The 14,208-nt window shown below is 64.2% G+C and overlaps 1 protein-coding gene across 1 annotated transcript; it reads right to left on the reverse strand.

Annotated features, from left to right (window-relative positions):
• Positions 1–7,846: 7,846 nt before the first annotated feature.
• On the reverse strand, positions 7,847–9,773 carry ADRA2C (adrenoceptor alpha 2C). Its single transcript, XM_023638453.2, has one exon. It carries the CDS (start codon positions 9,771–9,773, stop codon positions 8,397–8,399), a length of 1,377 nt encoding a protein of 458 aa, XP_023494221.1. The 3' UTR covers positions 7,847–8,396.
• Positions 9,774–14,208: the final 4,435 nt, after the last annotated feature.

The following is a 14,208-nucleotide window of genomic DNA, read 5'->3' on the forward strand; positions in this document are numbered from 1 at the left end:
AGGTGGGCGTCCTGCAGCACCTCAGGGCAGGGGGTGGAGGTCACCCCTGCCCTCAGCTGCAAACGGGCGACTCATCAGGGGCATGGCCGGCTGGCAGTCAGGTGCGGGGCGCACCAGGCGTTGAGGCCGCAGTCCCTCTGGGTCGGAGCAGGACGACCTCCCTAGCGGTGGGGCCCTGCGTGAGCGTTTTGTGCCAAGCCCACTAGTGCCGCAGCCGGCCCTGCCTCCAGCTCCCACCACCAGTCGGCCTCTGTCCCCAGCACAGTGTCGTGGGAGCCACTTTCTGAAGGCACTCTGGTGGCGCCGACATCACTGCTCCTGTTTTACAGAGACTGAGGCTCCAAGATGGCGGGAAAGCTGCCCAGCTGGTCAGTGGTGAGGCGGGTCGCTGCCCTCCTTCCTCCCGCGTGTCCTCTTTGAACCCAGCAAGAGGGCTCGAAGAATCGGACAGCCCTGTGGCAGGTGCGCAGGGGCCACCAGAGAGCAGTCCCACCCTGGAGGCCACCGGGGGCCCCATCACTGAGACCCAGGGGACCCCGGCTCAGGGCTGTCTCAGGCCTCCCGCCACCCTGGTCACTGTCCACTCCTGCTGGTCAGCTGCCCGGGGTCTGAGCCCCACTGACAGCCAGGCCGGCTCCTCCCCAGGGTCAGGACCCCTGCTGGTCTCCCGGCAGGCCATTCCATGTGCTCCCTGGTGGCTTCATAAGGGATAGCCCCATGGGCTCCGTCCCCACTCCCCAGGCCAGTGCCGGTCACAGCATGGGCACAAATACAGATTTAAAGAAAGCAAGTGAGAAGAGAGGGGGGAAAGACATGTATGCAAATTTGGCTGACTTTCTGCTAGCCCCAAAAATGTCCTTGGCAGTTTGTCCTAACATCGAGGGTCAAAAGTTCAGGGAGGCACATTCCTCCGCGTAAGATGGAAGACTCCATTCAAAACATTGCACAAAAAATTCAAAGTCAGGGCAGTGCTTATAAGGACTGGATTGCCTCAGGGAAGTACTGAGCTCTCCATTCCCAGGGGTATGTAAGAGGGAGGGGGCGAGAAACCCCGGGGTCGGGAGGCTGTCCAGCGGCTGGGACACGGCACCTGTGGGTCTCTTCCAGCCTGAAGTCTGTGCTGCTCTCCTTGGAACAAACCTCTAGTCTTCCTGCGGTGGCCTCATGCCCCCAAACGCAGAGGGCACAGGGCGAGCTCAGGCAGGCTGCCCCCTCCCACTGTACTCCCCTTTGTAGCTTTTCTGATTATTTGGGGGGCCGGCACGGGGGCTGGAGGAGGACGACTCGTGAACTTGACTCTGCCCCTAAGTGGATGAGTGGCTTTACACAAGTGTTTGGTCCTCCCTGAGCCTCAGTTTCCCCATCAGCAAAATGGGTCCAGGCTGCGGAAGCCCCTTGCCTCCCCTGATGGCCATTGCCCCAAAGCCCAGTGGCCATCCTCTTGGAGAGCCTGTGGGCCTGACGCGGAGCCAGGCCTGCCACGGCAAAAGGCCAGCCGAGCACAGGCTCTGCCTCCTGCCTTTCACAGCCACCACGAGGGTCCCCAGGTCCACACATTCTCCGCGGAAGCCGTCACGGGGGAGGGCACTGCTGCTCATGCCCGCTTTCCCGAGAAGGAAGCCGAGGCTCAGGGCATCACACGGCTCAGCCAGGTTCCAGGCCCAGTTGGGGCCTCGGGAACCAGACATCACACTGTGCGCCTAGCCTTAGCAACCAGGAGAAACCTACCCCACGCCGGGTGAAAAACATCCTCCCATCGTCACAAGGGGTCCCCAGATGTCACAAGAGGCATCGTGTGACCAGACGCTGAAAAGACAGCCCTGAGCGGGCCTGGACTGTGTTGACCCCCGTCACCTCTTGCTCTCTCCAGGCATGTGTGAAAGTCAGTGCTCGCAAGTGACGCCCGGTGCTGGTGCGCGAATCCCACCCTTGGGGGCGAGGACCCTGGTGCAGCATGGGGCCGGCTGGGCCCGCTCGATTCCTGAGCAACGTGGGAAGCCAGAGAACCCCTCGACTGTTCTGCCTCCTTGAACCCTCAGAAGCAACAACAACAATCCGACTCTGAATAACAGCTTCGTTTGAACCAATTAAAAGAGGACTGATTTTGCTTTAAATTTGATTTGCGATGACAGCGCACTAGGAAATGGGTAACCAGGTTATTTTTCACCACAAGCATCCTGGCGTTTTATATCCTGGGCGGGGCATCGTTATTGGGAGTCATTTCTGAGATGACGCCATAGCCACAGAGCCTGCCCCTTGCTCGCGTCGCAGGGTGACAGGGACGCGGTCATTTTTACGTAGCGGCTGAGGTTTCAGGGGGCGTTACATCACAAACCATGAAGTGACGTGAACGTCTGAGCCTGTTGGTTTAACGTTTAATGTCAGGAAAAGGAAGGGGACGGCTCGGGGCAAGGCTGCCGACTCTGTGCCCAGAGCACACAGACCCTGTTGTCTCCTCCATGAAACAGGGACCCCTGGAGCAGGGTGGGTAATGCGACCAGCCTGGCGTCCAGCTTTGAGGTGGCACCCTTCAGGTCGCTCCCTACCTGGAGCTCCGTTTTCTCATCTGTCAAATGGGAGCATCCATCCGCCTGGCAGAGTGCTGAAAAGTGCACGCGCAGGTGCCAGGCCCACAGCCGGCAGGCTGGACCACGTGCACACACGCTGCTGGGCTTACCCGTCCCATCTGCTCTGGTTATTATTCCCCCTAAGGCCTCCCTCTCTGGGCCTCCGGGAACGCAGAAGGGGCTGCTGAGCCGGACAACCGCTCGGGAGTCCCCCACCGAGAGCTCCGTGGGGAGTTGACCCGCTTCTGGAGTTCCCATGGAGAGTCTTCCGTTTTCCTAGGTGCTGCCGTCACTTAAGAGCTAATTAAATGCCGGGGGAAACCTGCCCACCAATATCTGAACAGACGGCTTGGGCAGCCGGGCCTGCACGTGCCATGGAAAATCCCCCACAGTGCAGAGCCAGCCCAGGACCGTGGCCTCCCAGCGCCCCCGCCTCTGCTGCTCGAGGTTTCTCACCAACAGCCTGAGAGCCGGGTTGTGGGGCGTGCACTTCAGCTGCCCCTGCACAGCCTGGGGGATGGTGGCCTGGCGCGGTGGGCACGCCCTGACCGGCTCTGGGTTTGCAGTCCAGGGATGATCTTTCAGGACTTCTTCACGGAGAGGAGGGACAAGCCTGTGTCCCTGAGGGAGGCCTGCTCTGCTGGCCAGGATGGCGCAGTGTCCCCTGGTTCAATCTCCGCACTCCCGCCCCCAACGCTGGGCTCCCTACACAGGAGGAGGGGCAGCGCCTGGCCCAGCCCTGGGGACCGTGGTGGGGAGGCCGGGCCGGAGGGCCTTCTGGAGATGAGCCTGGGCTGAGCCTTGAGGGTCCAGGAGAGATGCTCAGGTGGAGAGGAGAAGGTGCTCTGGCCGGCCCAGGGCCAAGCGTGATTAACAAAGGCGTGGGGGTTGGGCAACAAAGGGGTCATGGGACAGGATGAGCCAACTGCAGTGCAGGCCTGTGGGGGGGCGTCTGCAGGGACTGCACCAGGTCGCCCTATCTGGCCCTGGGGTGTGGAGGCTGCGGGCAGCACAGCATGGCCATCTTGGACCCTGGGCCGGCCCTCCCCCTCAACTGTCACGTTCCACAGGTCTCCCAGCTCCGAGCTGGCCGGGCCCAGGGAGGGGCAGGCTCCGGCAGTCGGTGGAACGAATAAGGAGTGTCCAGGTCTGGCGCAGCTGGTTTGGAGGCTGGACCCGGGGCTGGGGTTTGGCTCTGCCCCCGTCCCAACAGGGACTGTGGCATGAAGCCGCTCCAGGGTTCGCTGCGGGCCCCAGAGCTCCCCTCTTGAGGCAGACTCCCCAGAGCCTCGGGGCCCATGGGAGGGCACCGGCATGGCACGGCTATCCTCCAGGTGGGTCAGGGGCTGACCGGCCTGTCTCCAGCTTTTCCTGTCACCTTGCAGCAGAGAGCGGGTACCCACCCTGTTTCCTTTTTCTCCATCGCTTCCATTCAGCTCGGGGCACATCTGATACTTAAACTCGGCTTTCTCACCAGTGCTGCGCTCTGCCCTGAGTGGCCATCCCTTATCTCAACCAAGATGATCCCATCATACCCGAGGCTTTTACTGGGAGCAGCTGCAAATCCTTTTGGCAGGAAACAAACGTATTTTTGGCCCCCAGGGCTCACCTTTGGCCCAGGGCTGGCAGCCGACTCTGCTTCCCAGGCTGATTTAGGGGCCCAGCACTGCACCCGCCCGGAGGTCACAGGCCCCCTCCACAGCCCTGCCAGGTCCAGCCAGGAAATGGTGTGCGGCCTGTTTACAGGGCAGGAGGCCAGCTTGGGGCAGCAGGGAGGGGCCCATGGTGCCTGCTGGCTCCTTCTCAGGCCAATCAGACGCATCTACCACCCAAACCCCTCACCCTCCATCTCCCCTAAGCCCCCAGCTGCATTTGGTTTTCTCAACAGCCCGGCTGGTCAACTGGGAGGCTGACCCTCAGGAATGGGTGAGTAGCAGAGGCGGGGGGTGGTGACCTGAGGTCCCCTGGCTGCTCATGACAGACTCAGAGCAGGAACACGGGGTCCTCAGGGCGGGAGACCCTCGCCTGGGTCCGCCCTTCTCCCCTAGCTCCTCGGCTCCAATGATCTGGGCTTCTGCTACTACAGAACCCCCACCCTCCCGTCGCTGTGCACCCCCACCCACGTCCACGTAATGCCCCGTGGTGAGCAGGTGAGACCACCCATCCCTGCCCAGGGAGATCCCGGGCTGACGTGCGGCCAGGTGCCCATGGTGCTCCACCTGGGGCCATGGAGCCGAGGGGGCTCTGCAGGGTGCAAGGCACCTCCAGCCTGGCTGCCTGCTGCCTCCCCCTTGCACGTGGAGTCTGCGGGGGGCTGACGGTGACCGGAGGCCGGGCTTCAGCTCCGCAAAGGGCCACAGTGGCTCCGCCAGACTCGAGACGGGTCCATGCGTCTTGATCCAAGGCTTCCTGGGAATATTCGAGCCCTGCCGACGGATGTGATACAGAAATACAGCCGGCTGCCAGCACGACCGGGGCGGGGGCGACTTCCTCGCCAGCAAGCGAGGAGGAACCCTGTTTTCTCCCCCGCTCAGCCCCACCCCCAGAACTGGGGGCAGCACGCGGAGACTGGAGCTGCCTCTCTCCAGAATTAGCGAGGCTGCTGCTCCAAGTAATTTTTTTTGATTCCACACTGAGCTGTAACAGAATATTTGGATTATTGTTTTTCCCCTTTTCTACAAACTCAGCAATTGAATTAAAATGCAGGAGTTAATTTAAACAAATGTCTGTCTGGTACATCTGGTAAGAGCGGCCTTGGCGGTGGGCTGGGCCATGTAGCATTCAAGCCAACCCCCACGCGGGACCAGCGCCTTGATTTTGTCGTGGATTTTTAAATTTTGCCTGAAATCTCCCCAGAGCCCAAGGGGAAGCCTCGGGCAGGAAGGCAGCGGTGCAGAATGCTGCTCCAGCTGCGAGGCCTGGAGAACGCCCATGTTCACAGGGCCAGAGCTGGGGTGCTGGGGACACACGCTTCCCAAAGCCGGGTGTTTCTGGGTTCACGGGCGGCTCTGCCTTCAATACTTGTGGATCCTGGATTGGACGGTCAACTCTGGGCCTCAGTTTCCTCAGCCACAGACTGGGCGTGGCAATGCGCCTGGCACTGACTGTGGAGTAGAGGTGAAATGCCCATAAGAGAGGAGAGCCACTGGGTGAATGAGCAGGCTGCGGAGGACGGACCTGCTGGACAAGCAGTGGACAGGTGGACAGAGGTCTGAGCCCCTCCTCTGTACACCAGAGAAATCCCCCCGAAGGACAGCTCCAGACCGCGCTGGGAGCAGTTGATGCTCATGGACACCTCAGGGGGTGTCAGCACCCCCACCTCACCCATGCAGGCAGTGAGATTGGGAGTAAGGCTCGGGCCAGCTCCCTGCACAGGGCTGGGTGAGAAGAGAGGGTCTGTCTCTGTTTATCCAGCTGAGAAGAATGGCTCTCCAGGCAGCAATTACGATCAAGCGGGGAACATCTGGCGGCTGAATGGGGTATTAGGCACCGGCGCCTGCAGCCCCGCTGACCATGCTGGAAGGTGCAGTTCTCGGGACTAGGAAGGGACGGAGGAGGGTGTGCGTGCTGACATTCTTCCCTGGGCCGTGGGCCAGGCTACGTGCTGCTGTGACACACTCAGAGCTCATCCCCCAGGAGCCCTGGCGGGGGGTGGGGGGACCCCACTGCACGAGGAGGCCCTGCAGCTCAGAGGCAGGACCAGTGTCAGCCATGCCACCTCCAAGAGAAGGTCACCCTCCTGGGCCCCAGACTTGGCTGGCAGATTGGAATACAGATTGTCAGGCCTGGCAGGGCCTGAGCGTCCAGCAATCCCCCCACTTCACAAGAGGAGTACTGAAGTCCAGAGAGGGCAGGCGTTTGTCTGAGCTGGCTCAGCAATCCTGCAACAGAGCAGGGCCTACAACACGGACACCCTGTCCTGGCCCCTGCCTGGTAGTGGGAGGTCAGAGATGTTCCAACCGGGCTTGGCCAGCTGTTTCCACCCCTCTCTCCCCACCATCCCTGGGTCTTGACTTCCCCACCGACCACTGAGCCTGAACACAGCAGCTGGGAGAGCCTACAGGTGACTCAGTGTGGACCCTCCAGGAGAGCTCTTCTGGGTTGGAGTGTCCTGAGGACCCATAACTCACGGTGATGAGGCTGGGCAGCTGCCGTGGAGGGGTTCTTTCCCAAGAGTCAGCCCTGGAAAGTCAGACCAGGGGAGGGGCCTGTCTGCCTCATGATTTGGAGGATAGGGACTTGGGGACGAAAGGCAGGACCAGGGCTGACCCCTCCCCGGGACAGACAAGGACAGATGGGCAGCGACCCAGGAGAGAGCCGGGCTGCCAGGCAGGGGCCAGGGTGGGGGACGTACATATGGAAAGGCCGAGGGGCCCCCAGAGGGAGGGACAGGAGAACTGGATGGTCACAGCAGGGACCCCCAGCACGAGCCCCTCCAGCCCGCCAAGCTCATTCGCGTGCATGTCTGTGCGTGTGCCTGTGTGATTAGGGGGGGACCTCTGCCCTCCTTGCAGTACTTGGGTCCTGCTCCCACCCAGCCGCCCCAGCTCTGCAGAGCTCCTGGGCGCCATGGTGCGGGCTGGAAGCCTGAGTGTGGGGTGAGCATGGACACGGGAGAGAGCTGAGCTGGGGCAAGGCTGGGCCGCCCTGGGCAGGTGGGAGTTGGGGACCAGGGGGCAGGCTCCAGCCCCCTCCCCAGCCACTGCTTTTGAGCCTCATACTCAAAAACAGTAAGAAACTGGTAAAGGCCTCTGGTCTGGAATAAGGGTCTGGGGGCGTGCTTTTGACCTTGTCTCCACCCAACCCGTTGGTGGGGCGGGTCTCAGCTGCTCTATCTCCTCCACAGTGGCAAGCCCACCCCAGGCTGAGAGGCACCGGCTGGCCCAAAGGACTGGAGGACAGAACTGCCGCCTGGGCAGTGAGAGCCCCGCCTTCCCCAGCTGAGGAGGGGGCTTCCTGCCAGGCGGGTAAGGATGGGGAGGGGGCAGGATGGGGAAGAAGGGAGGACAGTTCTCCAGGATGTAAATTTGAGGGCTCTTGATTTCTTTTGCCTCCTAGCCGGTTACAGCACAAGAATTTTGAGTATATATTTTGTATTATGTAAAACATTTTGCTTTAAAAAAAGACCCCCTCCTTCTCATGCAAGGGGGGGAGGGGTTGGCTGGAGTCTGGTGCACTAGAGTGCCCTCCTTCCACCCCTGGCAGGAGGTCAGGCAGGGTGAGCGTCTGGAAGGCGCCCCCTGCCCAGCCGCTGAAGGACTGTCTGCTGCACCCAACACTTAGATTACAAAGGTTTATTTATAAAATAGTTTGGTTGTTTGGCTGTCATTTTTGGCAAACATTTAATACTTGCAGTAACCAAAGATTGTCAGCGCTCTTTCCTTCCCCCCAGACAGCCACCCCCGCTGGTCCCGGGGAAGTCAGCCCTTGCTCAGATGCGGTCCGGGGCGGTGGTGCGTGTTTCGGGGGGCTCCTTGCTCCCCCACTTGGGGGTTGCATACGCCACTGCTGTCTACGACCTCGACCTCACAGCCACACCCTGACAGGGCCCCCGGAGCTGGATGCAGGTCCGGAGCCCCAGAAGCAGGCCCTTGCTGAGATGGGAAGGCAGAGGGATCTCCCCTCTCTCCTGCCCCCTCCCCCGAGGCACTGCGGTCTCTAAGCTCATGCTCCTGGCCTGCTGTCCACCCTCCCCTGCGCCCTGGAGGCCAATCCATCCCTAGGTCCTTGCACCCCTAGCTGCCCTCTCACTTTCTCCTGGGGGGGCCACACCAGCCCGCCCCTCCGCCCGGAGCTGTCCAGGTCTCCGCGCGAGGGGGGGCGCGCGGGTCACTGCCTGAAGCCCCTTCTCCTCCGTCGGAAGAGGATGTGCTTGAAGGAGCGCCGGAAGTCCTGGTTGAATACGGTGTAGATGACCGGGTTGAGCGAGCTGTTGCAGTAGCCGATCCAGAAAAAGAACTTGAAGAGCGGGCCGGGCACCTGGCAGGCCTCGCGGCAGATGCCGTACAGGCTGTAGGTGAAGAAGAAGGGGAACCAGCAGAGCACGAACACGCCCATGACCACCGCCAGCACGAAGGTGAAGCGCTTCTCGCGCGCCTGGGCCACCTTGCGGCGGCACACGCTGCTGCGCGCCCGGCGCCGGCGCGACAGGAAGAACTCGACGGAGCGCGAGCTAGCGCGCGACAGGCGCCCGCTGGGGCCCGGGGACCTGGCGGCGGTCAGCGCGCCGGGCTCAGCCGCTCCCGGCCCCAGCTCCTCGGCGCCGCCCGCGTCCCCCTCGCCGCCCGCGCGCCGCCGCCCGCCCCGCCGCAGCGCGCCCCTGCGCCGCCGCCTCTCGGCCGCCGCGCTGCTGTCCTCGGGCTCCACGTCGGCGCGCGGGGGACGCGGGGGCGCGCAGTGCCCGTTCTCGCCCGCGCTCGCCGCCGCGCCCAGCCCGTTCTCCGTCGTCGGGGACGCGCCGTCGGGGCCCCCAGGCGTGCGCTTCTCGCTGAGTGTGCGCGTGCGCAGCTTGGCCACGCGGTAGATGCGCGCGTAGACCAGGCCCATGATGAGGCACGGCGCGAAGAAGGAGACCATGCAGGAGGACAGGATGTACCAGGTCTCGTCGTTGAGGCCGCACTGCGGGTAGGCGGCGCCATCGGGCTGGCGGTAGAGCGAGACGAGCGGCGGGAAGGAGATAACGGCTGAGATGAGCCACACGGCCACGATGGTGGCCTTGACGCGGCGCGGCGTGCGCTTCAGGTTGTACTCAACGGCCTGCGTCACGGACCAGTATCGGTCCAGGCTGATGGCGCACAGGTGCACGATGGACGAGGTGCAGAAGAGCACGTCTAGCGCCAGGTACACGCCGCACCACACCTGCCCAAAGTACCAGTAGGCCATGAGCTCATTGGCCAGCGAGAAGGGCATAACCAGCGTGGCCACCAGGATGTCAGCCGAGGCCAGTGACACCAAGAAGAGGTTCTGCGGCGCACGCAGCGCCCGGCTGGTCAGCACGGCGATCACCACTAGCACGTTGCCCACCACGGTGAAGACGATGAGGAAGCCCACCACGGCCGCCAGCCCTGCCACGGCACCCGCCGAGTACTGGCCGGGGGGCGGCCCCCAGGCAGCCCCCGAGGCGTTGGCCTCTCCGGCGCCGCTCGCGTTGGGGCCCGCCGCCGCCGCCGCCGCCGTCAGCGCCGCCGCCAGCGCCGGGGACGCCATGGTCCTCCCGCGAGCTACGCGGTCCTGCCTGGAGCCCGGGCGCAGCCGCGGCAGCTCGGGCGCCCCCCAGCCCGGGTCGGCGCCCGCATCGCCGCCTGCATCGCCGCCTGCTCCTTGGGCGCGCCCGCCAGGGACTGCGGCGCCTCGCAGCCGGCACTCGGCCGTGGCTCGGCGGGCGAGCGGCGCACCGGGGAGCGTGGCTGCCGGGCTCCTCGCAGCTGCTGCGCGCGTAAGTGCAGAGCAGGAGGCGCCCGGAGCGAGCGGCGACGCGGCGGCGGGGGGGAGGGGGCAGGTCCCGGGGTCCTCGCGCGGCCCCGCCCTCGGCCCGGTTCACGGGGAGCGCCCCGGCCGCGAGCCCACGGCGACGCGGCACCCGAGCGGGCGTGACCGAGCGGCCCCGCGGCCCAGGCGCCCGGCCGGGGCGCAGGCTGCAGGCGGCGGCGGCGGCCCGGGCGCTCCGCCTCCCATCCGGCCGGCTAGGGCTCGGCGCGCTGGGGCGCGGGCCGCCGCTCCTTCGGGCCCCCGCGCCCGCGCGCTGCCTCCCGCTCCAACTTTACTTTCCCGGGCAGGGCGCCGGCGCCGCCGCGCGTCCTCCTCCTGCTGCTCCCGGCGCGGGCGCCCCCCGCGGTCCGCGCTCGGCCGTGCGAGCGCCGCCTCGCCTGCCCCGCCTGCTTCGCTCGCCCGAGCTGCGCCGCCGCCGCTGCCACCGCCTCTTCCTCCTTCGCCGGCGCCGGCGCCGCCGCCGCCGCCGCCGTGCGCTCGGCGCGAGTGCAGCCGCTCGGGCTTGGCTTCCAACTTGGGTAGAGTTGCGCAGCGGGGCGGGCGCGCGGGGCGGGGCGCGGGCGGGCGGGGGCGGCCTGGCGGGCAGGCCAGCGCCGCCGGCCCGGGGGGAGCCGGCCCGGGAGCCGGAGCCCGCGGCCGCCTCGGCGAACCTGCCGGCGCGGCGCTGGGGAGGAGTCCGGGGCGGTGGCGCAGGGCACGCGCGCTCGGCGAGGGCGCCCCCTCCAGGGCCGACTGCCGCCTGCGGGACGGGGCTGAGTGCCGGCTGGCCTGGGCGGTGAGTTCCAGAAGCCTGCTCTTTCTAATACGGGAGCCTCCTCGCCTCCCCCGGGCACACGCACACGCGGGCACGCACACTCGCGCGCAGCACCGGCCGGCTCGGGGTCCGCGGCCTGATTGGAGAGCCTGCCTCTCGCATCCTGGCGGAGGATGCGACGCTGCCTGGGCGCGCAGCGGTCCTCCTGAGCGCGGGTCCGGTTCCGATGATCTCTGTTGGGTGCTCCAAGGCGGAGCGCCACTTCCCCACCCCCGTCCTCAGTCCCCTCCTCTGCCCGCTTCCAAGCGCTGCTGGAGCATGCATCATGACGGCCGTGCCAGTGGAAGCCTTGGGCAGGCTCCCAAGCTCTGCACCCTTGTTGGCAATTACTGAAGTTGAATTTTTATGCTCTGTGGCCCTGCTTTTAAAGGGTGGGGGGATGTTCGAAATCGTTGCCTCTGATAAACACCCAAAACTGAATTGCCCGGATGACGCGCGGCTTTGCGTGGGTGCCTCATTCCTGCTGGCTTAGGGGTGAGCTGTTGGGGTAACCCCCGCTTACCCCCGTCCCACGTTTCTGTGCATTCATTCCCCTGTCTGCGCTGGTCCCCGCCTCCAGGCACCCTGAGGTCTGTGGCAGACAGGCCCTGGGGAGGAGGTTGGAGTTCCCAGGCCTGGCCTTTCTCGCTGGGATGAGGGAGAGGACCTTCCCTCCGAGCGGTTCAGAAACGCGCCCAGGCTGGCGGGCAGCTCTCCCTGCATCCTCAGGTGGGGGGGGGGGGGCAGTCCTGTGGCTGCAGGAAGGAGTGGGATGCCCCTGGTACTAGGAGGGTGTGCAGGGAGGGATAAGAGCCCCCCTCCCCCCCCGCCCAGTGATGCCTGAAATGTTCGCGGTGTGGGGGCTTCGTCTCTCTCCTCTGCTGGGGAAGGGCTCCGCGGGCCTCACGGGAGAGCACTGCTGTCTTAGCAGAGGCGCCTCTTGGAGCTCCAGCGTCCCTGTTAACCGGTTCCCACGAGGAGGAGGAGAGGGTCGGGCCAGGGCCAGGCCAGAACTCAAACATTCCGGATGGTGTTTGAGAGGGCCTGGACCTCCCATGCCGGTCCTGGGCATGTATGGACTTTTAGGGAGCAAAGCTGTGACTGCGTGTGGGAGGTGTGGGACCCAGGGAGGGGAGAGAACCACCATCCTTGTGCAAGAGCCGCCTGGTCCTGGAGGCCTGAAAGGTGTCACTGACCCAGGGGTGACAAAATGCTCTGAAGCACCCGCAGTGCATTTTGCGGGGAAGACCCCCACACCCCTGCACACTCCATCGTTGGCCCGCACGGCCCCCATCTGTATCAGGCTTCCTCCTCAAGGTGCTAGCTGTCTTGGGTGAACACTGCCACGCACTGAGATGGGTACAGTGAATGCCGTCAGTGCCCTTGGCTCCTCCCCCAGCCTGGGGGTTGTCAAGGAAGGCTTCCTGGAGGAGGTGACCTCTGAGATGTGTTTGGACCAGGCTGGGGGCATCTGGAGTGCCTGGCTGGCTGAGTGACCCAGGTCCCTGGGGATGTCTGGTGGCCTTTTGAGCTCAGGCTGCAGACATTGCAGGGCTGCAAACATCTCCTGGCATAACAGGAAGGAGGCAGGAAAAGGAGTCTCTGGGGTCCAGGGCCCGGAGCCAAGGGGCGGAAGGGAACTGGGTCCCTCCAGGAATCCTTGGGGTAGAGAAGCCCTTGGCTGGGCTGGGGCTGCAGTGAGTGTGGGCCAGCCTGTGCGGGAGGCCGGGGCTGCAGCTGTTTGAGAAGGAGGAGGAGAGCCCTCTTAGCCCGGACAGGGAGAGTGAGGTCTGACACTGCTCTCCATTGTCCTGTAACAAGCAAATCAGCGTGCGCCCTGAAAGACTGTCCGCCCCAACAGGTCGCTGATGGCCGGGCCCGGTCTCGGCAGGAGGGGTGAAGAGGGTGCCGTGTAGTCGGGCTGCCCTGGTCCGGGGTGGGGAGGTGGGGGCGTGGGGACAGGGTGTGGGACATCTGGGAAGGAAAACCATGTGCAAATGGAGCAGCCTGGGTCTGCCGAGGTGTCCTTGCCCTTCATGCCACCCGTGACGAGTGGGGCCCAGAAGGGAAGGGTTGGTCCAGCCAGGGCCACACGACCATGGGACACTGGGTCCTGGGTCTGGCTGCCGTGAGGAGGAATTGGGTGCCCGCCTGCTGGGTGCACGCCTCCTGGGGTGCTGCGCTCCCTGCTCCACGGGAGGCCTCACTCAGGTGGAGGGGATCTCGTCTCCTTGAACTGCCTCCTTGCACTTACAGGTATGCATGCACACACACACGTGCACACCTGCCCACACATGCCCATGTGCACACATATCCATGCACACCCGTGCTTGTATACCCACATACACATGCCCACACATATGTACTGCGTGTGTGTGCGCCTGTGCATACACACACCCATGTACATGCTACAGTGCATTCACACAAGTATCTATGTGCCTACATAATGCACACTTATGTATGTACGTGCATCCACAAACAGGCATGCATGCCCACACCCCCGCATGTGCATGCACATGTATCCACACACTGTGCACCTGCATGTGCACATCAGTGTATTCATGCACACACATATACTGTGTGCACACGTATCCACACACATGCATCCAGTCGTGTACACATGCTGTGTGCACACGTGCATTAATCCATGCACACACACCTTTGCTTGTGTGTATACATGTATCATGCACACACGTGCATGTGCACACACGTCGCTGCACAGTGACTCATGCACCCACACCCATGCATTCATGTCACTGCACACATCCATGAGCATGTGCTCACCCCACGCATACGCATGCATCCACACAGCCACACTTGCACAGGTGCCTGGGGGCTCACCCGTGCCCCTAGGCTGTGGGGAGGATGTGTTTTTGGTGTTTTTGTTGCCTCGTTGCAGGCAGCTCTCCCCAGGCGTCAGGCTGGCTTCTGCCTTGCCGCCCTGCCTGCTCACCTCCCCCCGCATGCTCGGCCTGTCCTTCAGCGCTCCCTCCAGCCCTGCTGGGGACTCCGGGCCTGGACACCTGCTCTTCCCCAGGCTGGCAGCCCCCTGCCTCATCTGCCCCTGGGGCTCCCCTTTTCCTTCAGAACATGCTGTGTGAGACTCCTCCCCAGGAGACCTCTCTGACCTCCCAGGCTGTGTGCCCCTCCGGGGCGGGCTGTCGTCAGCAGCCGTGTCTTGCTGCTGTGGGCTCTTGAGAGCAGGCCGTGTCTGTCCCACTGCCAGGCACAGAGCCTGGCTCACAGCACACAGTAGGAGCTCAGTGAAGGCGCAGTGGGGCATGGGTGGTACAAAGAGCGGGGTGGGGGATGCTGCAAAGGGCCTGGTGTCCCCCATGCCCCTCGGCCACGCCAGACGCA

The sequence above is a fragment of the Equus caballus genome, chromosome 3, assembly GCF_041296265.1.
Source record: "Equus caballus isolate H_3958 breed thoroughbred chromosome 3, TB-T2T, whole genome shotgun sequence".
In the NCBI taxonomy this organism is placed as follows: Eukaryota; Metazoa; Chordata; class Mammalia; order Perissodactyla; family Equidae; genus Equus; species Equus caballus.

Excerpts from the sequence above, each read along its gene's own strand:
- ADRA2C (XM_023638453.2), bottom strand. The coding sequence starts at position 9,773 with ATGGCGTCCCCGGCGCTGGCGGCGGCGCTGACGGCGGCGGCGGCGGCG.